The 26,283-nt window shown below is 48.0% G+C and overlaps 1 protein-coding gene across 3 annotated transcripts in view; it reads right to left on the reverse strand.

Annotated features, from left to right (window-relative positions):
- Positions 1-2,189: 2,189 nt before the first annotated feature.
- MAPKAP1 (MAPK associated protein 1) overlaps positions 2,190-26,283 on the reverse strand; it is a 541,270-nt gene continuing 517,176 nt past the window's right edge. For all 3 annotated transcript variants that reach the window (XM_069241765.1, XM_069241766.1, XM_069241763.1), the window contains 2 exons: positions 20,600-20,697; positions 2,190-2,820 (listed from right to left, as the gene is read on the reverse strand). In XM_069241765.1, the coding sequence (XP_069097866.1) occupies positions 2,695-2,820; positions 20,600-20,697 (224 nt within the window). In that variant the 3' untranslated portion in view covers positions 2,190-2,694. The remainder of the gene's footprint in view (positions 2,821-20,599; positions 20,698-26,283) is intronic.

Below are 26,283 nucleotides of genomic sequence, written 5' to 3' on the forward strand. Positions count from 1 at the left end.
ACACAGAAGAACACAGAAGAACCGAGAAGAAGAACACAGAAGCACCGAGAAGAACAGAGAAGAAGAACACAGAAGACCGGAAGAACACAGAAGAACAGAAGGGAAGAACAGAAGAGAAGAACAGAAGAACACAGAAGAAGATTGCAGAGGGGGGGCGAGGAGGAAGAGACAGAGAGGAGGAAAAGAAGCAGGAGCAGGAGAGAAGGTGAGTGGCGCGGGGCAGGGCGAGGGGCTGGGAGGAGGGGGGTACTTACAGTTAGGTGGGTCTCAGGAACACAGGAACTCGGGAACTTGGAGGAGCTGCAGCGGCAGGGGGAGCGACCTACCCTTGGGTCAAGGGTCGCTACCACTGTCGCGCAGCGGCCGCCATAAGAGGTAGGAGGGGGGGGGAGGGGTCAGCTGGGGGCGAATGGGAGCTGGGGGGCGGGGGCGTGCAGGAGGTCGCGGCGGGAAAGCGCGAGGGAGGGGGGGGACAGGTAGAGTGAGAGGACCTGGGGGAGGGGGTTTAGGGTGGAGGAGGGTGAGTGTTAGGAGGTTTGGAGATTAGGGAGAGAGATAGGAGTAGGGTTGTGAAGATAGGGGAGGGGGGGTTGTAGAGGTGGGTGAGGGAGAGAGGTAGAGTGAGAGGATAGGGAGATAGGTAGTAGAGGGGGTGGCGGGAGGGGGGGGAGAGAGAGAAATAGATAGAGAAAATAGATAGAGAAGTCGATAGATAGGGAAATAGATAGATAGACAGATAGGTAGGTAGGAGGAGGTGGAGAGTGGGGGAGTTAGATAGTGAGATAGGGAGCTAGAGAGATAGGAAGATAGGAGGAGTGAGGGAGGTAGATAGCGAACGGGTTAGCTAGGGGTGAGAGAGGGGGAGGCGAGTGAGGGAGGGGGATGAGGAAGGAGCAGGAGGGCAGGCTCGGGGGAAGAAGACGGAGGAGGTAGAAGAGCCGAAGACAGGAGAACAGAAGACAGAAGAACAGAAGACGGAAGACCGGAAGACCGGAAGACCGGAAGACCGGAAGACCGGAAGACAGAAGAACAGAAGACAGAAGCACAGAAGATCGGAAGAGCAGAAGAACAGAGAAGAACAGAGAAGAACACAGAAGAACACAGAAGAACCGAGAAGAAGAACACAGAAGCACCGAGAAGAACAGAGAAGAAGAACACAGAAGACCGGAAGAACACAGAAGAACAGAAGGGAAGAACAGAAGAACAGAAGAGAAGAACAGAAGAACACAGAAGAAGATTGCAGAGGGGGGGCGAGGAGGAAGAGACAGAGAGGAGGAAAAGAAGCAGGAGCAGGAGAGAAGGTGAGTGGCGCGGGGCAGGGCGAGGGGCTGGGAGGAGGGGGGTACTTACAGTTAGGTGGGTCTCAGGAACACAGGAACTCGGGAACTTGGAGGAGCTGCAGCGGCAGGGGGAGCGACCTACCCTTGGGTCAAGGGTCAAGGCTTTTGCATTTGGTCTGGCCTCAAGTGCAAGTCATTACCACCTGAACAAATACCAACAACTTTACCATCACCACTACAACCACCACAGCAATTGTGCATGGTTAAGTTTTCATACATTAACACATGAAAGCCAGACCCACTGGCTCTGCCAATGTATGTTAAAAATGCAAACTCCACATGATCTCTGCGGCAGCATTTGGTTTATCATCTGTCCCTAGAATGATGAATTTAACCCTCTTGGGTCCTCCTGAACCTCACGGCCTGCAGTCATGGGTGGCTACTTCCAAGCTTTATCACCCCCCCCTCCAGTTGTTGTAAAACTAAAGGTGGCAGATTAGATGGGTGGGGTCAATGAGTATGTCCGTGACTGCCATGTCTCATCCCTCCTACACTTAAACCTACAAGGGAAGTTTGACAGAAGATGCGAGGCAACTGCTACAAGACAATGCTACACGTGCAGCCCACAAGGTGTCACTTCCTTGTTTCACAGAAACTGCCAAAGCCATTATGTTTTCAATCTAAAATGTAAACAGTCAGAGACAAACCCTGAGGAGTTTCAAGAGGCTTTGTTTAGAAAACAATAAGTTAGACTGTCTTTAAAGACAGATAATTCCTAATAATATGCTCTAACACAAGGTACTTAGCAGAAAAAAATGTTCTTACCTTTTTGTAGAGCAAATTTAGACAGCTGGAATATGTAACTGTTTGAATGTCACAATAACCACCATTACAGAAAACTATGACAGCCATTTTTAGAAAGGATGCGCATTTATTAATAATAGGAAACACTGATCGCCTTAAATCCTTCTGTACATTTGTCTGGGATTGTGATTGTGTCACAATCAGTACTTGCAAAGACATTATGTGCATGTTTTGTCTAGTGTATTGAGACAGTTTAAACAGTCTGCACCATCTTTTCTTCACGATTGTGCTACACCTTTTTTTTGTGATTTCACTTTAAGTTCTTTGTGTAATCTTCGCCCTGGGATTCTGTCAATAACAGAGGCTTCTTTTCTCTGATACGGCGGTCTGTTTTTGTCATGCCAGAGGTATCGCTAGGGTTTGTGGGCATCACATCGTTGAAAGTGGCCTTTACCAGCAAGAAGCCACAGGATTTCCCTTGCATTGCTCGGTGGCAAGCTCAGGACTCCTAGTGTCAAGTGCTCTGTAGGTCTGGCTCCCGCCTGGTGGACCTAACCACTGCAGCACCTGGCAGACACAGTGTAGATTCTCTTTGGATCTGGGATCCACATCATGGCTGTCCAGATCTCTTCTCTTTTTGGAAGCTGAAGCTTGTCCTCCTGCTCAACTTTTTTTGCTTTTGAGCAAAATAATCTGCTCGCGATGTACTTGCTCTTGATTCAAGGATATAGTTTACCTAAAAGAAATAAAACAATAATAAAATGAAGACTAGAGGAAACATGGACTTGTACTGCCTGTAGTAGGAGTGCATTGGCAATACAAAAAGACTGCTACTCATGGGTGTGCCAGTAGGGAAACCTATTTTTAACTCTATCACACAGTACATATACACTCAGTAAAAACTCTTCCTAACCAATAAAACTGAATGCCTTACCGCAAATTGATGTTTACTGGTTCAAACAAAATCACTTCACTGTAAAATTGCCAGATGACCCCTTACCGGCAGGGACATCACATTCTACCTCTGAGCTTATACTTAACAAACCACTGTACTCTGGGAACTTCAGGTTTAGCTCACTTCAGGTGAACCAACAGGACTAAAGTTGTAGATGGCAACTATTTGTGAATGTAAAAAAAATAGACTTGAATGTATCATGTCTGTTTAGCCATGATCGACTGTTGAACCACTGGACACAGAGGGAACAATGCTAGGAAACTGTTAGTAATAACACTCTTTATGAATAGTATTAAAGGGGAGTAATGTATAATATACAACCAAATTTTTTATTCAAATAGCCAGGAATTCTATTTATTCTTCAGTAATTCAGACACGAAGGTCTCAGTACATGCGATGTATTAGATCTATGCTCAGGAGAATTCATGTAAATCAACAGCATCAAATAATAGGCCGAACTTCAAAATCCAATAACACTTTAGATGATAATAATGAAGGTCATTGTTCAAGAGTAAGCACCACATGGACAGCCAACATGTGTTTTCCAGTCACAACACTGTATCTTCAGGGCTAAAAAAGAATATTTATTAAAACAACATTTCTGTACGCTTATTAAAAAAAACAACATATATATATTTTTCTATAAGTGGATAGTACTGTTGTGTTAATAAAGGACTAAAATAACAAGTTACGTACCTTTGGTGACATCTTATCTTGTAGAGACAGATTCTAGTTGCAGATTCCTTACTTTAGAATTTACCCAAGGCATCAGTCTGGATCTGGAGATTCTTCTCGAGCAGTGCACACCGGACATGTCATCGCGGGTCCTATATAGGTACCACCCTGGCGCTCTGATATCAGTTTCTTTTCATGACTTTCCACACCAGAAGCGTGGAGCCATAAAGAACACTGACCACTGGTGCATCAAACCTAGGGCCCAGAAATGGAAGTCCCTGACCCAGGAAATCAGTTTGCGGGGCAGGGAGGATGGGTGGGTCGGTAAGGAATCTGCAACAAGAATATATCTCTAACAGATAAGGAGTTACCAAAGGTAAATAACTTGTTCATCTGATAGAGACTTCTAGTTGCAGATTCCTTACCTTCGAATAGATACCCAAACAATACCAGCCCCGGAGGTGGTCTGTGAATCAAGATCATACTAGGAAGTCCTGCAAGACCCGTCCCTTCGGACCTGACTGTCTAGTCAGTCGTGTTTGATGAACGTGTGCAATGATGGGACGTTGCTGTCTGACAGCTGTTAAGGATTGGAACTCTGAGTGATAATGCAGTGGTTGCAGCTGTCGCTCTTGTAGAATGAGAACACAAACCCTTCGGGGGTTGCTTTTTAACCAATTACGTAGCACATTTTAATGCAGAGTACAACCCGCCTGGAGATGGTTCTCTCCTGCACTGCCCGCCCTTTCTTTGCACCCACACAACCAATAAAGAGTTGATCATCCACCTAGAACTCTTTGTATGATCAAGGTAGGACTCCAATGCTCTTTTTGGGTACAGTCGGTGGAGTCCTCTCCTCTTCCTTGGAAGGATGTATGGGTGTGTGATACCTAGGCAAAGTGATGGATTGGCTTACATAAAAGGGCGTGACCACTTTTGACAAAAACAGAAGCCCTAGTGCGAAGCACCACTTTGTCCGGATAGATGGAAAGGTAGGGCAGCTTAGATGATAATGCCATCAGCTCACTCACCCTGCGGGCAGATGTAATAGCCACAAGTAAGGCTGTTTTCAAAGTCAGAAGCCTGAGAGGACAATTGTGGAGAGGCTCAAAAGGAGTGCACATTAGGAATGTCCGAACCAAATTCAAATCCTATTGGGGCATGATGAATGGGGATGGAGGAACATATGGGTAAGACCCTTAAGAAACCTACAAACAATAGAAGACTTAAACAAAGAGGGTTCGTCAGGTAATTTCAGAAATGCGGAGACAGAAGACAAAAACCCTTGAGGTTGCCCAGAGCAAAGCCCTGCTTGGCTAAAGAAAATATGAACAAGAGCACCTCAGAAAGAGGGGCAAAGAAGGAGTCAAATAGACTTGTCTGTGCACTATGTCACAAATTTGTTCCAGCAACAGGCATACACCGTTTTGGTGGAATGACGCCTGGCTGCCAAGATAACGTTACAGACTTCAGGTGAAGGTCAAAAGCTATCAACTGCTGCTGTTCAACTCCGCATAAGAAGGTGGAGACTGGAGAGGTTCAGGTGGAAAACCCTCCCCTGATGCTGCGACAGAACATCCTCCTGAAGGGGCGGTCTGATCGAAGGACCGATGGCCATGCTCAACAGCTTGGGATACTTGACTCTTTGTACCCAGTCCAGAGCCAGAAGGATTACATGGGTCCGGCCATTCTTGATCGCCATGTGAAGTCCGGGCAAAAGTGGTATGGGCGGAAAGGCGTACAAGGAGGCTTGAGCTCCATTCGTGGTGAAAACCGTCACTGAGCGAGTGCTGCCTTGGAAACGACAACATGCAAAACTGTGCGTTCTCTGTGACGGCGAACAAATATAACCAAGGCTCTTGCGACTGCTGAAAGAGACCTTGCGCCACCTCCAGATGGACCCACCATTCGTGATCAACCAGGCATTGTCAGCTGAGTTTGTCTGCTCTGGTGTTCAGAGAGCCTGCCAGGTGTTGAACAACCAAGGAAATGCCCTGATGTTCCAGCTATGTCCAGAGGCTCAGAGCCTCCTGACAAAGGGTCCACGACCACACCCCACCTTGATTGTTGCAGTACCACCGGCGGTGATGCTGTCTGGGAACACCTACACTACTTTCACTTTGAGAGAGGGAAGAAATGCTTTCAATGCCCGTGTGATTGCCATGAGCGCCAAAAGGTTGATGTGGAGTCCCCCGGAGAGAAGCTGCCTCTGAACTCCTGCTCTCCTTGGGGGCTGCCCCATCCCGGGAGTGACGCATCTGTCAACTGTCAAATCTAGCTGAAGAAGAGAGCGGGATTTGCCGCCGACCCAATAGTGGCTCGTTAGCCACCACTGCAGATCTTGCACAGTTCCCTCCGAGATCTGGACCATGTCTGAGAGGTTCTCCTGATGCTGCGCCCACAGGAAATTCAGGTCCCACTGCAGAGCCTGCATAAGCCATCTGGCATGATTCACCAACAGGATGCAGGAGACCATGAGGCCCAGCTGCCTGAGTCATTCTTACTGAAATCCAGGATAGAGGCTGAAACATCTGTATCATAGCCTGAATATCCTTGACTTGCTGGTCAGAAGGATAAGCCAGAAACTGCACTGTGTTCATAACAGCTCCGATGAAAGAGCATCTGAGAGGGAGTAAGGGGAGACTTTGGCATGTTTACGGTGAACCCCAGCGAATGTAGGAGGTTTGCCATAGTCTGAAGTTTGGAGAAGACAGCTTGGAGGGAGCCCGCCTTTAACAGCTAGTCGTCGAGATAGGGGAAGACAAACCCCTGACCTGCGCAGATGAGCTGTGACCGCCATCACCACCTTGGTGAACACCACAGAGGCATTGGCAAGTTCCAAAGGGGAGAACGGTGAACTGAAAGGGCTCGTAGCCCACCATGAACCACAAGTAATGTCTGTGGGGCAGCAGGGCGGGAACGTGGAATTAAGTATCCTGCAAGTCAAAAGCTACCATCCAGTCTCCTGGGTCCAGGGATGATAGTTAGTGAGCATTTTGAACATCTCCTTCTTGAGGTAGAGATTGAGCAACTAGAGGTGTAGGATAGGGCGAAGGCCCTTTTCATTTTGGGCACCAGAAAGTAGTGGGAACAACCATGGCCTACTTCTGGCAGAGGGACCCTCTCTATGGCTCCCTTGGCCAAGAGAGACGTAACCTGCTCGCAGAGAAGTGCCAGGTGATCCTCCGTCACCCGATCGTAGGATGGTGGCATGGATGGAGGGGTAATCTTGAAGGGGAGAGGGTAATCCCTTCGACTATCTGCAAAACCCACTTGTCTGATGTGATAGACTGCTAGCGGAGCAGGTGATGGTGAATCCAGGCATGGATCCTGGTGGGAATCGTCAGACTAGGAAGGTTTGAAGGCAGCTGAAGGGGGTGGGCGTGTGGACTGGCTGAACCACTGACTCCCTGATCCACGAGGATGGTGAATCCCGCATCCCTGGCCACGCAGAGGCTGAGCAGCATGCACGGCATGCTCTGCGGGAGGGGAATGGACATGGTGGGATGCCCCTTCCGCAGTCACGAAAGGGACGAAAAGCAGACTGAGGTTGACAAGAAGCCACTGCGAGGCCCAAGGACCTGGTCGTTGCACGAGAATCCTGGAAGCGCTTGAGTGCCAAGTCTGCTTTCTCTCTGAAGAGATGGGTGCCATCAAATGGCATGTCTAGAGGGTTAGCTTGGACATCCCACCAAAAGCCAGACGTCCTCAACCAGGCATGGCGCCTAAGGGCCACTATCAATGCAACCGCTCTGCCCAGTGAGTCGGTCATGTCCAGTCCACATCTGATTGTAAACTTCGTTGCATCTCTCCCATCAGCAACAACTTGGGAGAGGATGGCCCCGGCCTCCTCCGGGACCTGTGGCAGCACTTGGGCTACCTCGTCCCATAAAATATGGGTGTATTGGGCCAAAAGGCATGCGATGTTCACAGACCAAAATGCCAGGCTGGAGGAAGAAAATTTCTTCTTCCCAAGTTGGTCCAGGCTCTTGGGTTCCTATACGGGGGTGCAGAGGGAAATGCGCCCTGGGATGTAGAGGCTTGGATAACCAAGCTCTGAGGGGTGTGGGTGTTGCATCAGGAACCTTGGGTCATGTGGAGCATGTCTACGGTGGCAGGTGATTGTCCTGTTCACAGAAGCCCCTGTGCTGGGTTTGCCCTGGGTACCTAGCAGGACATCTATAAGGGCCTGATTAAAGAGCTTCAGAGGATGTAGCCCCAGCAGGACATCTGTAAGGGCCTCATTAAAGGGCTTCAGAGGATGAAGTCCCAGGCTGAAACATCTCTTTTGGGAGGTTAATCCTGACTGCCACCAAAGGTAGATTGAGGTCCAGGACCATGGCTGCTCTTCACACCATCACTGAATAAGACTCCCTTCTCCATAGCCACGGTAGGGAGAGAAAGCATATTAGTGTCAGAGGAAGTAACCAGACCACTGGCCTCACCCATGTCCATCCACCATTCCATAATTGTGCGATGCCGCTCTAGCTCCGGGTTGGAGTCGGAAACAAAAATAGGTCGATGCCACACAGGGGCACGGGCAGCACCAGGAGCATTGACGTCAGAACCGATGTCAGGGAATGTTGAGGAGGTACAACCGATGCCAGTTCAAATCCAGCAACGGATCAATGGGTGCCCCCTGGAGCCAAAGCCGCTGGTGTGGAATCCAAGGGGGCCCCTGCCAACTCCACTGGGTCGGAAGGTGCTCCAGCAGAGTCAGACTGCCCAAAGATGAGGCGCATCGCCTCATAAATCACTTTCAGTCGGGCAGAAGTCGAACGCTCCGGCTCTGCAAAACCCGAGGAGGCGTGGCACCGACCCAGATGCAGACTTCAAGGACGGAGGCCTAGAACGAAGACGCTCCTTTTCCCTAGTCACGTCAGCCATCGGACAGGGTGAAGTCGAAGAATGCTTACTCTTCTTCTTCTTCTTGTGCCTCAACTTACCCGACCTTCCCGAGGACTTGGCGTCGGACGATGATGAAGGGAGGTTCCATGACCATTCTCACGACCTTATTCTCAACCGAGATGAGGAGCGACGCAAAGTCGAGCGCCAGGTGTCAAGGAGCTTTAGGGATCGCTCCCTCAAAGCTTTTGGGCTCATGGCTCGGCACTTGGAGTGCAACTCTGGGTCGTGGTCACGTTCCAGACACCACAAGCACAGGAGGTGCGGATCTGTCACAGACAGACATCGCCTAATGACAGGACCTGCAGGGCTCAAACCTGTTCTTACGTGAAGACATCCCGATGCACCAGGAGTGTAGACACACAAAAATATTCGACAAAGTCAAAAAAAGACCAGTCAAAAAGTGACTGAGGCGTAGTTCTTCTTTGGATCAGCGGCAGCTGTCGCAAAAAGAAAGGAACTGACTATAGCGCACTGGGGTGGTGAGAAGCTCAAGCCCAGGAAGGAAGAACAAGGGACTTTCTTTGGGAGAGGGGTGTTACACCCTCTCCCTTTGGAAATAGGTGTTACAAACTTGGGAGGGGTAGCTTTCCCAAGCCACTGGAAATGCTTTGAAGGGCACACTTGGTGCCCTCCTTACATAAACCAGGCTGCACTGGTTCAGGGACCCAGAGTCCCTGCTCTGGCGTGAAACTGGACAAAGGAAAGGGGAGTGGCCACTCCCGTCCATCACCACCTCAGGGGTGGTGCTCAGAACTCCTCCTGAAGGTCCCTGGGTTTTGCCATCTTGGATTCAAGGTTGGCAGGGAATCTGTGAGCATCTGAGTGGCCAGTGCCAGCAGGTGACATCAGAGCCCTCCCCTGATAGGTGCTTACCTGGTTAGGTGACCAATCCCCCTTTCAGGGCTATTTAGGGTATCTCCTTTGGGTGGTTCCTCAGATTCTGATTGCAAGACTCCAGCAGGAATCCTCTGCATCCTCCACTGCGGCTTCTCACTGAAGAAACTGCATCTGGACCCTCCAGGAACCTACAAGCTGCAGCAAAGAAGCAAGATGCCTCCTACAACATTGTATCTCCGGCTCCTGCCAGCAACTGCAACAGTTTACCAGTCATGCATCCTCTGAAGACAGCCCGTCTTCAGCCTGCATCAGAAGGAAAAAGGAATCTCCCTTGGGGCAGAGTCACTCCCCTGCTTTTGCAGGCACCAACTGTGACGATGACCGGCTGCGTGGGTCCCCTCTCCTACTGAGCTACATGGATCCTGCATCAAGGGAGCTGGACTGAAGAGGTCCCGACGGTCCTCTCTTCCAGCTGTCCCACATTGGTGGAGGTAAGACCCTGCCTCCCCACGCAAGACAGTACCTCATGCACCTCGTCTTTTGCAGCTGCCAAGGCTTGTTGGCATCCTTCCTCCAAGTCTTTTGTGCATCTTGTAGCTACGGCCCCCAGCACTCTATCCTGCGACGCACAGCTTCCTGAGTGGTTCTCAAGCGGCATGGGAGCCTTTGTCATAGTGCTGCCTCTTCTGCAACTTTCTTGTCCCCGTCCTGTAAGACTCCTGTGTGTGCTGTTTGGTGTTCTGTGGGCTCCCTGTGTCGCTGAGGCACCACTCTGACTCCCCCTCCTGGGTAGAGTCCACCTGGTCCCAGGCAGTACCATTTTCCGCTTACCGCGAGCTTTGCTTGTACCAAGGCTTGTTGGCAGACTAAGACGACGGAAACCCAACTGCAATCCTCCATCTGGCGTGGGACATCGCTTGCACCTTCCAGTAACCCGACTTCGTCTTCTCGGATGCAGTACGGACTTTTCTTCTCCACCGGTGGATCTCCTTTTGCACCTTCATCCGGGATAGCATGGGCTCCTGCTCTTCCTGGACTCTTCTGTGCTTCTTGGACTTGGCCCCATTCTTCCACGGGTCTTCTTGTCCAGGAATCCACTGTTGGTGTCTTGCAGTCTCTTTTGGGTTTTGCATAATTCTTGGTTTCTGTGTGTGTTCTGGGAAAGTTACTGTGATTTACTCCTGCTTTCCTGGTCTCTGGGGTGGGAGGTGGTACTTACCTTTGGGATTTTCTAGTGCTCCCAGCTCCCCTCTACACACTACCCTTGCTCAGGTGGGGGACTGACTTTCGTATTCCACTTTCTTATTATATGGTTTGTGCTCACCCTGGGCCCATTTCTAACTATTGTGATTTTCACTAATTTTCTAACTGTTTTATGCCTATTTCTGCATACTAGGGTATATAATTTGTGTACTACTGATCTCCTAAGGGAGTATATTCTCCTTGGTATTTTTGGCATTTGTGTCACCAAAATAAAGTACCTTTATTTTTGTAACAATGAGTATTTTCTTTCATGTGTGTGAGTACTGTGTGACTACAGTGGTATTGCATGAGCTTTGCATGTCTCCTACATAAGCCTTGGCTACTCATCCACAGCTACCTCTAGAGAGCTTGGCTTCTAGACACTGCCTACACTACACTAATAAGGGATAACTGGACCTGGTATAAGGTGTAAGTACCATAAGTACCCACCAAACACCAGGCCAGCCTCCTACAAACAACTTCTAGGTCGCAGCGATTGTGAAGACTTTCCCCCACTTTAAAATAACTGGAATGGCTGCCAGAACTTTGTCATACATACCTTAGTGCAGTATAAATCAATTAATTAAATTAGATTCATATTCATCATGCTGGTACATCGCATAAGTCTGTGTTGGTAATCTCACCTTTTTCGTATTGGCTGTCGGCATGGTTTCTATGGCATAGCTTGCTGTGGATCATGAAGCTGAGGGAAGCAGCTATATCTTTAAAGGTTTCGGAGTTAGGGGGGTCCTTTGTGCTTATGCAGGCTGGGAATGTGGGCCAGAGGTTCATCAGTCCAGATCTAAAATGCAAGGGAGCCTTCCGACACCAGGGAACACTGAATATTTTATTTGTTATTTATTAGGAGTTTTATAGCACAAACCAAAGAGACTATGAGGGCGATAGCCTTCTCAACTATACGTCATTCGGATGCACACATCTGCCGAAGAGGTAGGTCTTTAGACCTGATGTAGTTTTCTCATGGAGGTCCAACTGCAGCAATCCAGGGGGAGGGCCTTGGGGCAGAGAACTGCCCCAAACCTTTTCTGTCTTGACAGATGAAATGAAAGACAGTGCTTGGAGGCCGACCTTGGGCATCTGGTAGGGTGACATGGAATGAATAGACTGGACAGGTAGCCAAGGGCACACCAAGACAAGGTCTCAATGCCAGGTTTTGTGCACAAGTCGACTCCGTGTGTTTGATGGCCAACCAGTGGAGTGCTTTTAAAGTTCAGTTTATCAGAAGCTTTTGAAAACATACAACATAATAAAGCACATTTATATAGTCATAGTTTGAATACAGAATGGGAAGACGGACTCAAAGGGATAGCTTAGCTGCATGAATTTAGCCAAAATATTGCTAGAAAACAGGTAGTAAGTCTCACATGCAGGTATTCATAAAAACATGGGTTCCACGCATAGCACCTTCTGAGGATGCATTTATTTACTATGTGATACATAAAGCCACGCCTGTGAAAAACTTATCAATCTGCTCTAAAACAGAACAATCTGAAAACGGGAGAGGAACTGTTGTGGTCAGACGCAGATTGTTATTTCATGAGAAGCACCACATCGTTTTCACTGACATCAAAAGGGGGAGACATTCCACGGTAATCTACATACATCATCAACAGTGGCATAGCAAGAATGCCAACAGCCCTGATAAAAGCATAAAGAACAGATGATGGACGGAATGCTGAACAATACAAACGTTCACCGCCAGTCACAGATCTGGGATCAATCTCACGATTTTTTGCTTACCACGCCACCCCAATTTGTACCCACCCATATGCAAATTAGGCTTGACCCTGGTCTCCATGGGAGCAGTCCAGCCTGAACTGCAGAGCCTCTTCTTCCCTGGACTGGAAACAAGCATCATGAGACCAGTTTCGAGGTATTAGCCCTCAAGAGTGATTTGCATATGGCAAGGTCCTAATTGGGGTTTGTGTGGTGGGCAAAGAAGCCAATGGATTAAACCCAGATCTTGACTGGGAGTGAATGTTTCCATTGTTAAGCAGTCCATTTATCATCTGTTCTTTTTGCTTTTGTCACCTTAAGTGGGAATGGTATGACCAGACATGGGTCCTGTGCTCACTGTGCCACTGGATTCAAGCTAGCCTGGCAGATGAGGGGTGATACCCCGAACCCACTCCGGTGATGCTTGTTTCCGGTCCAGGGAGGACTTGGCCTGGCAGTTTGGGCTGGACTGTTCCAATGGTATAGGAAGCTGGTTCTGTATATACTATATCACAATGAGATATAGGGGGTCATTATGAACACGGCGGCATTTACTGCCGTGTTCATGCTGGCGGTCATTTCACTGACCGCCCACCCCCTGGCAGCCCGCCGGCCGCATAATGAACATTCTGCTGGGCGGAAACATTGAATGCAGCAGCACCCGTCGTGCAGATCACTGCCCGTAAATCGGGCAGTGACCTGCGCGACAGTGCACTGCACGGGGGCCCCTGAGCCCCCCCTTCCGCCAGCCTTTGTTTGTCGGGGGAACCCGCCAGGCAAAGGCTGGTGGAATCAGGGTACATTATACGGAGCAGCGCTGCCCTGTCGGATAATGTTATCCGCCATCGTCAGGCTGCCTGTCGGCGGTAGCCTGGCAGTGGCGGAGGGCCGCCACAGGCGTCCGTCCCTGTGTTTTTTATATGGTGGCTCAGACCGCCATGCCGGTGGCTGTCTTTTCTGCCGTCACCGGCATGGCGGTCTGAACCGCCATGTACATAATGAGGGCCATAGTGTGCACGGAGTCCAGGGGTTCCCCAAGAGGCTTGACAGAGTCATTATAGATAATACTAATACTCTATCTGTGGTAGTGTGGTTGAGCAGTTAGGCTTATCAGAGGGTAGTGTTAAGCATTTGTGGTACACACACAAGCAGTAAGTGAAAAGAGACACTCAATGACTTAACTCCAGATCAATAGGTTTTTATATAGAAAAATATTCTTTTGTTAATTTATTTTTAGAACCACAAGATGCATTTAGCAGTAATTACATTAACTAAAAGGTACTTTGCATAGGAATAGTTGTGACTTTGAATAGATTCAATATTGTCCAAAGTTTTCATTAAAATGGCAAAAAGCTATTTTAAAAGTGGACACTGCAATTTTCAACAGTTCCTGGGGGAGGTAAGTACAGTACAGTTTCAGAGGTAAGAACCACACTTATGGGTTCAGTCTCCGGGGTATAGGTAGTCCACCGTTGGAGGTCAAGGCAACCCCAAACACCCAGCACCAGCAACACAGGGCCAGTCAGATGCAGAGGTCAAACAGGAGCCAAAATGACGTCGGTGCCTATGTGGATAGGGGGTACTCCGGTTACAGTCTGCTGGCAAGTGAGTACCCGTGTTCTCGGATGGCAGACCAGGGGGGTTTGGAGGAGTACTGGAGGGGCCCCAAGTAGGCCCACAAACCACTCCCTCAGTGACACGGGGATGCCAGGTGCTGGGGGCAAACAGGGCATCGGGTTCTCAATAGAACTCTATGGAGGGACCCAGGGGTCACGTAGGCACTGCAGGCAGGGCCCATAAGGGCCTCTTGGGCAAGCCACCGACTGGGCAAGGGTGAGGGCTGCCTGCTGGTCATTGCTGCACCGGTGGTTGGTTTCTCACAGGCCTGGGGGCTACGGGTGCAGTGCTTCTTCTAGGCGTCGGATATCTTCGTCCCGGGCAGTCGCAGTCAGGGGGGTCCTCTGAATTCCCTCTGCAGGCGTCGTCGTAGGGGTGCACAGAGATCGACCCATGGTAGACACATCGTCGGAGTCGCCTGAGGGTCCTCTCTGGATAGTTGGTTTCTCTGGACAAGGACCAGGGGCATCGGGGGCAGAGTGTCGGGGACTCACGCTTCTGGAGTGAGGTGGGAGTCCCTTTAAAGATGGATGTCTTCTTCTTGTTGTTGGGCAGAGCAGTTGCCCACAGGACTTCTTGGTCCTTGGTAATGCAGGCTGTCCCCTGGAGGCTTTTCAGGGGTCGCTGGTCCTGCAGAACGCGTTGCTTCCGGTTGCAGGGTCTTTGAAGCAGGAGACCGGCCAGTAGGTCAATTGTTGTTTCCTTTTCTTCACTGCTGGGTTTTCAGCTCAGCAGTCCTTCTTCTTGTGAGGTTGTCAGGAATCTGATGATCTGGGTTCAGGGTTGGCCCTAAATACTAAATTTAGGGGAGTGTTAGGGTAAGGGGTCAGTAGCCAATGGCTACTGTCCCTGAGGGTGGCTACACCCTCCTTGTGCCATCTTACTCTAGGGAGGGGAGCACATCCCTATCTCTATTGGTCCTAATCCTCTAAAGCAAGATGGAGGACTTCTCAAAGAGGTGGTCACTTCAGCTCTGGTCTCTTTAGGGGTGGATCTGGCTGAGGGGGTGGCTCCTCCTTGTTTTTCTCATTATCCCTCTGGACTGGCGCCAAAAGTGGGGGCTCGTCCGGGGGCATTGTAACACCAGGCCTGAGCCTCACCGCCAGCCAGGTGTTACAGTTCCTGCAGGGGGAGGTGTAAAGCACCTCCACCCAGTGCAGGCTTTGTTTCTGGCCCCAGAGGCTCTCCCACCCAGATATCGAACAAGGGGCCATTCTGGAACGTAAAACCCATCCGGATATCGAACAAGGGGCCATTCTGGAATCTAAAACCCACCCAGATATCGAACAAGGGGCCATTCTGGAACTTAAAACCCATCCGGATATCGAACAAGGGGCCATTCCGGAATGTAAAACCCATCCGGATATCGAACAAGGGGCCATTCTGGAATCTAAAACCCACCCAGATATCGAACAAGGGGCCATTCTGGAATCTAAAACCCACCCAGATATTGAACAAGGGGCCATTCTGGAACTTAAAACCCATCCGGATATCGAACAAGGGGCCATTCTGGAACTTAAAACCCATCCGGATATCGAACAAGGGGCCATTCTGGAATGTAAAACCCATCCGGATATCGAACAAGGGGCCATTCCAGAACGTAAAACCCATCCGGATATCGAACAAGGGGCCATTCTGGAACGTAAAACCCATCCGGATATCGAACAAGGGGCCATTCTGAAATCTATAACCCACCCAGATATCGAACAAGGGGCCATTCTGGAATGTAAAACCCATCCGGATATCGAACAACGGGCCATTCTGGAACGCAAAACCCTTTCAGATATTGAACAAAGTTGTATTCTGAAATCTAACAACCATAGAGATGTTGAGCAACGGGCCATTCTGGAACGTAAAACCCATCCGGATATCGAACAAGGGGCCATTCTGGAATCTAAAACCCACCCAGATATCGAACAAGGGGCCATTCTGGAACGTAAAACCCATCCGGATATCGAACAAGGGGCCATTCTGGAATCTAAAACCCACCCAGCTATCGAACAAGGGGCCATTCTGGAACTTAAAACCCATCCGGATATCGAACAAGGGGCCATTCCGGAACGTAAAACCCATCCGGATATCGAACAAGGGGCCATTCTGGAATCTAAAACCCACCCAGATATCGAACAAGGGGCCATTCTGGAATCTAAAACCCACCCAGATATCGAACAAGGGGCCATTCTGGAACTTAAAACCCATCCGGATATCGAACAAGGGGCCATTCTGGAACTTAAAACCCATCCGGATATCGAACAAGGGGCCATTCTGGAACTTAAAACCCATCCGGATATCGAACAAGGGGCCATTCTGGAATGTAAAACCCATCCGGATATCGAACAAGGGGCCATTCCGGAACGTAAAACCCATCCGGATATCGAACAAGGGGCCATTCTGGAACGTAAAACCCATCCGGATATCGAACAAGGGGCCATTCTGAAATCTAAAACCCACCCAGATATCGAACAAGGGGCCATTCTGGAACGTAAAACCCATCCGGATATCGAACAAGGGGCCATTCTGGAATCTAAAACCCACCCAGATATCGAACAATGGGCCATTCTGGAACGTAAAAGCCACCCGTTAATCGAACAAGGGGCCATTTTGGAATCTAAAACCACCCGGATATCGAACAAGGGGCCATTCTGGAATCTAAAACCCACCCAGATATCGAACAAGGGGCCATTCTGAAAACTAAAACCCACCCAGATATCGAACAAGGGGCCATTCTGGAATCTAAAACCTATCAAATACAATCAAACAAAGGGGCGCCCTGGGATCTGAACGCAATCCAGAGGTCCGGAAGCCAAGGGGGCCTTAGCGAATCCTGACTGCTGGTACATGGTGCGGGGCTGGGTGCAGAGCGATGGAATTGATCTTTACAGTTTATCCTCCGCCCAGCTGGCGACGAGAAAAAATATGCATTTCTAAAGCAAACAGTTGTCCACACTGACCTGGTAGTAATAAACGTTGAAGGAGGGGGTACCTGCAAACTGCACCGCCAGGGGGCGCACCTCCATTCGGAGCATGGTGCCCCGCTCCGGCTCTTCAATGCACCGTCTCCTCCGTGATGATATATGTGCAGGTGACGCCGAAAACACTGACTGCAGTGACGACTATTAATGCAGTCATTATATTAGTGGCGCGAGCTAAACGTATGTTCTTTCCCCATTTTTGGCACGCGCCACATGATGAAAACCTTTTTAAATTATATTTAACAAGCCAACCATTTCCTAAATTTATTATCTCTGGTGCTTTCTGATAATCACATAGATAATTCTAATGGAGGGTTAATGCACGAATCAAAAGATAAAGCTGCCCTTTGGTCCGCCGTTAGCTGGTAATTCTGTGGCTTGAAACGTGTACAATTTTATGCACTGCAGAGTGTTTCACTTCTATTGCCTTTTACAGCTCGAGGTATAAAAAGAAAGGGAAAGTTTTCATGCTCAATAAAGCCCCACTTTTCATGGCTTCAACGCGCGAGGAAACTCATTGCAATGGCCGGGTTACTGCTTCCCGCCATCCATTTGTAAAACGCAGCAATTTCAGTTTTGAACAAAGCTTCGCCCGGATAAAAGAGGGTGTTTTATCACCTGGAACGAGGCGGGAACAAAATGTGGTTTAACAAGACTTAAACACTCCACGCTCAACCCACTCAGGCGACGGCGGACACCGACGGATGCGTCCTCTAGTCCGTACAGATGAAGCCAGGCGTGGGGCCGTCTGCCGCGGAGGCGCTAACTTGAATGGAAAGGGCTTCAATGCGCAGCTAGCATGACACTTGTTAGAAGATGGAAATACTACCTGCGGTAGAATGTCATTATTCCAACAATAAGTAGATCGGCAGCCCACAGTCCTCCAGGTAATGGGAAGGATGCAAAATCGGTTTGGACTAAGGGAGTCACCCTGTAAGCCACTCACGTTGTCGCTATCATCGGTAAATTGTACAGTCAGCATGTACAAGATTCAAGTTGTTGCTATCTCGGTAAATTGTACAGTCAGTATGTACAAGATTCAAGTTGTTGCTATCTCGGTAAATTGTACAGTCAGCATGTACAAGATTCAAGTTGTTGCTATGTTGGTAAGCTGTGGAGTCACCATGTAAGTGACTCAAGTTGTTGCTATGTTGGTAAGCTATGGAGTCACCATGTAAGGGACTCAAGTTGTTGCTATCCTTGACAACATGTGGAGACACCATGTAGGTGACTCAACTTGTTGCTATGTTTGTAAGCTGTGGAGTCACCATGTAAGTGACTCAAGTTGTTGCTATGTTTGTAAACTGTGAAGTCAGCATGTGAGCGACTCACGTTGTTCCTATCCTCAGTAAGCTGTGGAGTCCCCATGTGAGTGACTCAAGTTGTTGCTACTTTGGTAAGCTGTGGAGTCACCATGTGAGCGACTCAAGTTGTTGCTATCCTTGGTAAGCTGTGGAGTCACCATGTTACTCAAGTTGTTGCTCTCTTGGTAAGCTGTGGAGCCACCATGTTACTCAATTTGTTGATATCTTGGTAAGCTGTGGAGTCAGCATGTAAACGACTCAAGTTGTTGCTATCCTTGGTAAGCTGTGGGGTCACCATGTTACTCAAGTTGTTGCCATCTTGGTAAGCTGTGGAGTCACCATGTAAGCGACTCAAGTTGTTGCTACCTTGGTAAGCTGTGGAGTCACCATGTTACTCAAGTTGTTGCTATCTTGGTAAGCTGTGGAGTCACCCTGTAAGCGACTCAAGTTGTTGCTAGCTTGGTAAGCTGTGGAGTCACCCTGTAAGCGACTCAAGTTGTTGCTAGCTTGGTAAGCTGTGGAGTCACCATGTTACTCAAGTTGTTGCTACCTTGGTAAGCTGTGGAGTCACCCTGTAAGCCACTCAAGTCGTTGCTATCCTCGGTAAACTGTGGAGTCACCATGTTACTCAAGTTGTTGATATCTTGGTAAGCTGTGGAGTCAGCATGTAAACGACTCAAGTTGTTGCTATCCTCGGTAAGGTGTGGAGTCACCATGTGAGCGAATCAAGTTGTTGCTACCTTGGTAAGCTGTGAAGTCACCATGTTACTCAAGTTGTTGCTATCTTGGTAAGCTGTGGAGTCAGCATGTAAATGACTCAAGTTGTCCCTATCCTCGGTAAGATGTGGAGACACCATGTAAGCAACTCAAGTTGTTGCTATCTAGGTAAGCTGTGGCTAGATACACCTCAACCCATCAGAGGAGCCATCCAGGAAAAACAAACAGTTTATTTACTCAGTCTAACATCACCAAAACAGACTGCAGAATTTTTAATATTGCCATGTTGGCTTCTGGATTCCAAAGTGCCCATCAGTTACATGATCTAGTCTAGAATGTCCCTTTGTTAGAAGTTGCTTAGTTTGTCTGAAGTTTAGATTTCAGACCGCGCCGTTGTTATGATCGTTAACCAGATGAGGACTCTGGTGACATCACTCACTGAACGGGGCGCAGTGTACCACCATCCTCTTGATAGGAGCTGTTGTAACAGTCACTGGTGAGCCCCAACAAAGTCCACCAATGGTAGTGTCAGGAGCTCACGGTTAGACTCCTGGCACCAATCAAACCATGAAAAGAAGCAGCGTGAAGCCAGGGACTGTGAAGCCAGGAAGCGTGAAGCCCGGTGGTGCGCCACTCACAGGAAGGTCAAAGGTATCTGCACTGACAATAACGAGAGAGAGAGTAGGACTACAGCTGCTGTACATGGAGAGAATATTCGATTCTCTTTCCATTTTACGTCTCACCTTTTTACGTTCCACTTTCACGTTACAATTTGTTACTTAAGTCCCAGCTGAAAGTCTACGTGAACTATTTTTGTCAATCAGACATCTTCCTTTTTGTTTGCTTACATCCCTACCGATATTTCTGGGCCACCTACTTGGCGCTTATATGCTCCACTTCTTAATGTGGGAAGCACCAGGGGTGTGATATCCCCGGTGTAACTACGATGAAGACAGTTTCTATTGAAAAGGTGTTTTTTTATTTTATTTGGCTATAGCTTTTAACTCTGCGGACGGATGTGCACGATACTTCGTGCTACAAACGACATAACTCACGGCCGACCGCCATGCACGAAACACATACTTGTCAAAGGCACAGGTGCACAAAAACAGTTAACTGGCGAACAGCCTGGCAGACGACCGAGTTATGTCCTGTGCACATTCATAAAGGTAACAAGCAAAATTCAGTGGTTTTACCTGTTGAGACAAACATACATATAAGAGAGAGAGAGAGAGAGAGAGAGAGAGAGAGAGAGAGAGAGAAAAAAAAAAAAAAAAAAAAAAAAAAAAAAAAAAAAAACAGAGCTCTTGTAGTGACCTGCTGAGGTTACAGGAAGTGGGGTCTGGAAGGAGCAAGTAAACTACAACCTGGGTTCCAGGTACAGAGCCACTAAAGACTGTCTACCTCACTTCAATGTCGCGTGCTACGAAAGCGCCATATTCCATTATGAAGACAAAAACAAGCACTGTAAACATCATGGAAAACAATGATTAAACCACCAACAAAGTGACCCCAAACCCAGAGATATGGTTGCCAGGCTGGCTCACTCACCTTCAGCACGATCTCGTTGACCGTGGCCGAGTCGGACTCGAAGTACTGGTGCTTGTAGTCGTGATTGCTGAGATAGGTAAGTTTAAATATGGAGTGGCCTGTAACGAGAAGGAGAGGCGGTGAGAAGTGTCCACTTGCGGGCTTCCAACAAACAGAACTCAGAGGGCGAGATGGATGAACCATCCGCCTGCAGAAGGACAGCCAGCAGCCAAGTGCTGGCCAAGCTTCTCATCTCACTTCAGTTTGGTCAAGTGTCACCTGGGTGGCTGGCGAAACCTTCTCAACGCAGGCTGCCTAGCTTCCGAAGACTGCCTTTGGCATCTGCTCACAAGATCAGAGATGCATGAACAGGGATGTGGAATCAGGGGCGCAGCTTGGGCAGTAAGATTGGGGAGGTGAGCCTCAGATTTTCCCAGAATCAACCTGGTATATAATGTTAAAATACACTATAAGTGGTTCTCAACCTTTTGACTTCATTGGAACCCACTTTATCATTACTGGAATCGGGGACCCCCACTGAATCATTATTGGAGTCTGGGGACCCTCTCATTGGCTCATTAGTGAAAGCTGGGGGACCTACCCTGTTAATATTATTTAATTTTCTAAGCAGCAGCGGACCCCTGGAGGAGGCCTCGAAGACCCCCCGGGGTCCCCGGACCACAGGTTGGGAACCACTGTACTATACGACAAGCAGGGTGCATCAGGTGAGCCTATGGACAGTGGAAAGGGAGAGGAGTGCGGGTTGGCAGGAGTACTAAGAGAGAAAAAAAACAAAACAATATTTTGTAAAATAACCAATATCTTTGAGAACTCTAAAAACAAAGATGGAGAGTGTGTGCCATGTTGTCTGTATGTAAAAATTCCTGGTGAAATCCAACTGATATCTCACAATACCCGACTGAAAGTACCTGTAACCAGCTATTAATCAAAACATATTTATTAGGGGGGTGTAACACCTCAAACACCCTCTGTGAAGCTCTCCCTGTATTGTTACAAGAGACCTGCATGAGATTTACATGAACTCTAGGCCCTGCTATGCTTTACTTGACACTACCATATTTGCATACACATAAACACAATCAGTGTTGCACCTTATGGTTTCAAGAACTCAACAAAAGAATAGGGATTCAAGAAAAAAAAACACTCCCACATCAGAAAGTGTGTAAATGCTCGGGAGCCCTAGACTGAGGCTACACAGAAGACACTGACCATGCCGGCCGAAGCAGGCTCTCACTTATCTTTGTTTTAAACCTGTAACTCTATGAATAACTAATCACCAAAAACGAATTAGTAAAATGTTAAAGTGGTATTATAGTTTCTTTCTTTGAAGAATCAGGGTACCCACTATCAAACACCACATACATTTCTGTGGTTGGAAAGGAAGTAAGACTGTCCGACTGGAAACCTCACCAACTGGGGTCAGGGTTTACCAAAGGGCCCTGAAGCACAGGTTGGGCAGGGGACCCAGATGGGTGGCTCAAAAAGGCTGAGATAAAGGGATGGCTTTAAAGGACCCACTCTCGTGCAGAAACTCTAAGTTCTATCCTGAGCGCCCTGTAGTAACAACAAGGCAACTCATAGCGCTTTATGCAGTTACACAACACAAGCACATACATGACCGAAATCTCATAAATGTTTTATCATCACGAGATTGGAGCACCTCTGGAAGCATGTTCCACCAGGCCCATGTGTGACATGGACCTCCACAGTACCAAGGGATTGACCAGCACCACAAGTGAGGCGAGTTTCCTGGCACCGCGGCCTGCCCTGCTCCTTACGCACATGATCACATTCCCCTGATGAGACATATGTAGCTCGAGGCACTGTCCAGGCCCTAACATTACTCTCATTGTATCTTGGGGGAAGATAGGGGGCCGGATGTCAATCTGCACAGGGCTAAAAGGACAAAAACACTATTAAAAAAACCCACAGAGTAGATGTGGAATATGAAGTGTAAAATAAGAAAAGGACAAAGAATCTGGGATAAGTTAAATATGCCACTGTCCAGATAGTTCCTCCCTGGCTCTCAAACAATACATTCTGACATTTGTATTGAGTTTTGGGGGTCTTGGAGAGGGGCAGTTAGATGGAAATATATTTACCCAGGAGAATTTACCAGAGTGGGTTTTAAACTGAGATATGCGATTGCAAATTTCCACTCTCCTGTCCACAGATACTGAAAAGTGTAGGAAGAGGTCACCTCTCTGATCACCTAACCTGCCTGCCAGGGAAGGCATCAGGGTCACTGAACCCACAGGTCTCCAGTATTACACTTACAAGGAGCACCAGGTGACATACAAGAGGCTGCCCACTGGTCCCCTGCAGCCAGCTACCCGGGTACCGCTCTCCGGCCCAAAGCCAATGAAACGAGATATAGGTCTAAAAACGAGAACACGAGGCAGTCAGTCACTCCAAAGTGAATCTTTTCCTTTTATACTTTGGATGACAACCCTGTAATATTTTAGCACAAGAGACTGTTCTTTTCCATCCTCCAAATATTGAATTATGAGAGAGGAGAGGGGTATACGAGAGTGGTTCAGAAAACATGTAATTCTATTTTTGAGTTTGTACAACAAACTGGAACGCAGCCTGTAAATTTGTGGTCCCCGTATTTTATGCTGGCATCTTAATGAAACATCATTATGACATACTAATCAGCAACATAAATTCGTTTCAGAAACTGGCTAATACCTTTAAGGGAAAAAATATCTTTAAATCATCCCACGTATTAAGCTTTCCAAGTTCTGAAGAAAAGAAATGGAGAATTCTTGCCCAGTACTTATCAGCATGGTAATATATTCATGACTCCCACAGAGACGCAGCTCCATTCAGCAGTTTTACATGCTACCAGTACGCAGGTTCTGTTCACAAATCACTGGAGGCGTACTGTGGAGCTCTGAGAGAGGTGCTGAGAATCAGACTAAAATCCCACTGTCGGTGCATCCCGGGGAGATGGGGTTCAGCACTTGGCAATCGGTGCCTCTAATAAGAACTAACGCCTTCCGACACTTCTTTACCAGAACTCAGCACAGACCTCTCAGCGATATGGAACCTTCTAGCCTGCTGGCCACTTGATGTGTCTCATCATGGCTGCTTCGTAAATACGCCTCTTGTAGCCCGCCACACCCCACGCGGTACTTGGGTAAATGTATACTTGGAGTATGGGAGCACTGGACCCGATAAACCACTGATCCAAATATACTGCCCATCTCGAACGCGAAGGCCATTTATATAGTACCAAATTCAATTCAGCAGCCAGAGTGGCTTGTGAGATGAGGTTCCAAACCAGTAAACAAATTTGATGTGGGAGGCGGTGGGGATCAGCCAAGTCAGGCTTTCCAAAAACTCTGACTGGATGGTTCTGAAGCTCTTTCACAAGACGGGTAGCTCTAGTCAGGTACCGGAAAGACTGATGTCTCTTGAAGGATGAGGTGAACAAGGTCCTTGCAAAATGTGAGGCACATACTTACAAGCTAAGCAATGCAGGCTGAAACCTACATTGCCTCTGCGTTTTACCACCATCACACAAATCACAAGAGACAATAACACCACAGTCTTATGTTCAAAGATTGAGGCAAATCAAGGAATGTTGGGTCTCCAGCAGAAGACTAACTGACCGCCAGTGGAGAGTGGGAAAATACTCTTCTCCCCGGACACCAAAAAGTGAATTCAACACTAAGAGTCAAGTGGGGGTGGATAAGAGCATGGAATATTTATTTTCACCAAGGGGGTGGTTTATTAGCCAGGTACTTCATAAAAAGAAAGAACAGTTTACAATAATTTTAATGAAAGAATATGCTTTTGGTTGCTTGAGACAAACAACGCGGTCTGCAGTGCCCTTTAGATTTTCCATCATTCATGGTGATATTTAGTTAGCACAATATAAAAATGGGCTGCACAAACCATTTTATTGTTTACAAAGGACCAGACCACTGCTGATGCAGTTCATACGGAATACAGGCATGCATCCTGAAAAGCTGTGTAATCCCAATTAATCTCCAGCCAATTTCTGCGAGATCATTCTCAAACCCTCATACCAAAATGTTTTAAGGTGAGCTCTTGACCTTGTAAAAAAAAACATGCTGGCTAAAGTATATTTGGGCAAAGGGTGGATAAACTGGCTTGGTTCCAGCAGCTGAACCTCAATGTTCTCGCCTATCTACCATTGTCTCTTGGAAAGACTCATTCATGATGATCTGAGAGAGGGAGCTCCATCAGACAAACAACGGACGAACAACTGGAGGTCCTGAGTTTGTTCATAAGCATGTAGATGATAAACAACAGTGGGAAGGGGGTGGGGGAGAGATGGAAGGGGGGGGGGGGGGAGTCTGAAAAATCCCATAATAAAGTATTACAGAGTCAATGTACTTGTGGGGAGGGGGTGGTAGGGGTACAACGGGTCTAGTGGAAGTACACCCCCCCCCCCCCAATCCAATCACAGCCAAAGTTTGCTCAAAGTTCCAGCAGGACAGAGTGAGCCAAGAAAACAATGACTGTCAACAAACCCAACAGGACGAGCAGAGAAAGTGACTCGCTTTAGAGCTCGGTGAAGGCTGACTTTGGAGCTACAGGCGTAAATTCCATCCCTGATATACTGCAGACACCCGTAGACCACAGGTTGGGAACAACGGCGCTGCTAAGCTACCTGTACAGAGAGGGGTTTCTAAGGGTTAGGTGGGACGGCTGTGAAGGTTTTCTGTGGTTGAGATGTGATTTCTATACGACTGCTGGGGCTTTTGCCTTTTTTATGTTCTCGTTCATAACTTTCTGAGCTGGTTTGAGCTAAAGTGGTGCAATGGGTAAATTAACAAATTGAAGAAGAAGTTGACGCTGTGGGGATGGTGAGTGGTGAAAGTATGTCTGATTAACGAATAGTGCGTTTGTAAGCGTGTGCGTGTGTTATACAGAGAAAGAAAGTGCATGGGTGGTGAGCCATTTTATTTTCCTTAATAATCTTTGAGTTGGTGATGGTTTGGAGCTGTTGGGTTATTGAGTGATGGGAAGCAATTCTATTGAGTATCTGAGGCTTTTCATGCTTGAGAGTCACCTGTGGTATGTATGATGTAGGCTGGTTAGTTTTCAATGTTCTGTAAGTGCCTGTCTGTGTAAGTAGCTGTGGATATGTGAATGGTTCTGGGTGAATAGTGTGTGTGCCCGCTGACAGTGAGGGACGTCGTCAATGAGTCGTATGATATGATGAGAGATGTGAAACAAACTTCACTTGTTTAAAACTGGTTTGAATGACATGAGCGGCTTCACATGGTGGTAGGGCACTTGACCGCAGAGTAGAACCTCTTACTGAGTGGTGGCGTGTTGTGCTGTGAGAGCGGTGCTACGGGTGGTGATCTGGTGAGGGTTTGGGTGGGTGGCAGGTTAGGGAGAGGCATGCAGGTGTGAATAACTGCAAAAGTAGTACAGTGAGGAGTTGGGGCGAGTGTTCAGTCACCAGTTACTAGGAATAAGTGTTTGGAGAGTGGTGGTGTGAGTGGTGGCATGTGGGTGAATTGTGTTGCTCTAGGTGGATTTGATAGAATGGATTTGTGGGAGAATGATGAGCATGATGCTGTAGGTAAGGTGAGGTGCTTAGTTTAACAGAGAAGAGTATCTCGATTAAAAGATGTTAGCAGATTGGAGGGGGGTGGGTGTTCTACTCCAAACATGAGTGATCTTAAGCGAGGGATGGG

This window comes from Pleurodeles waltl, chromosome 6, assembly GCF_031143425.1.
Source record: "Pleurodeles waltl isolate 20211129_DDA chromosome 6, aPleWal1.hap1.20221129, whole genome shotgun sequence".
Taxonomy (NCBI): Eukaryota; Metazoa; Chordata; class Amphibia; order Caudata; family Salamandridae; genus Pleurodeles; species Pleurodeles waltl.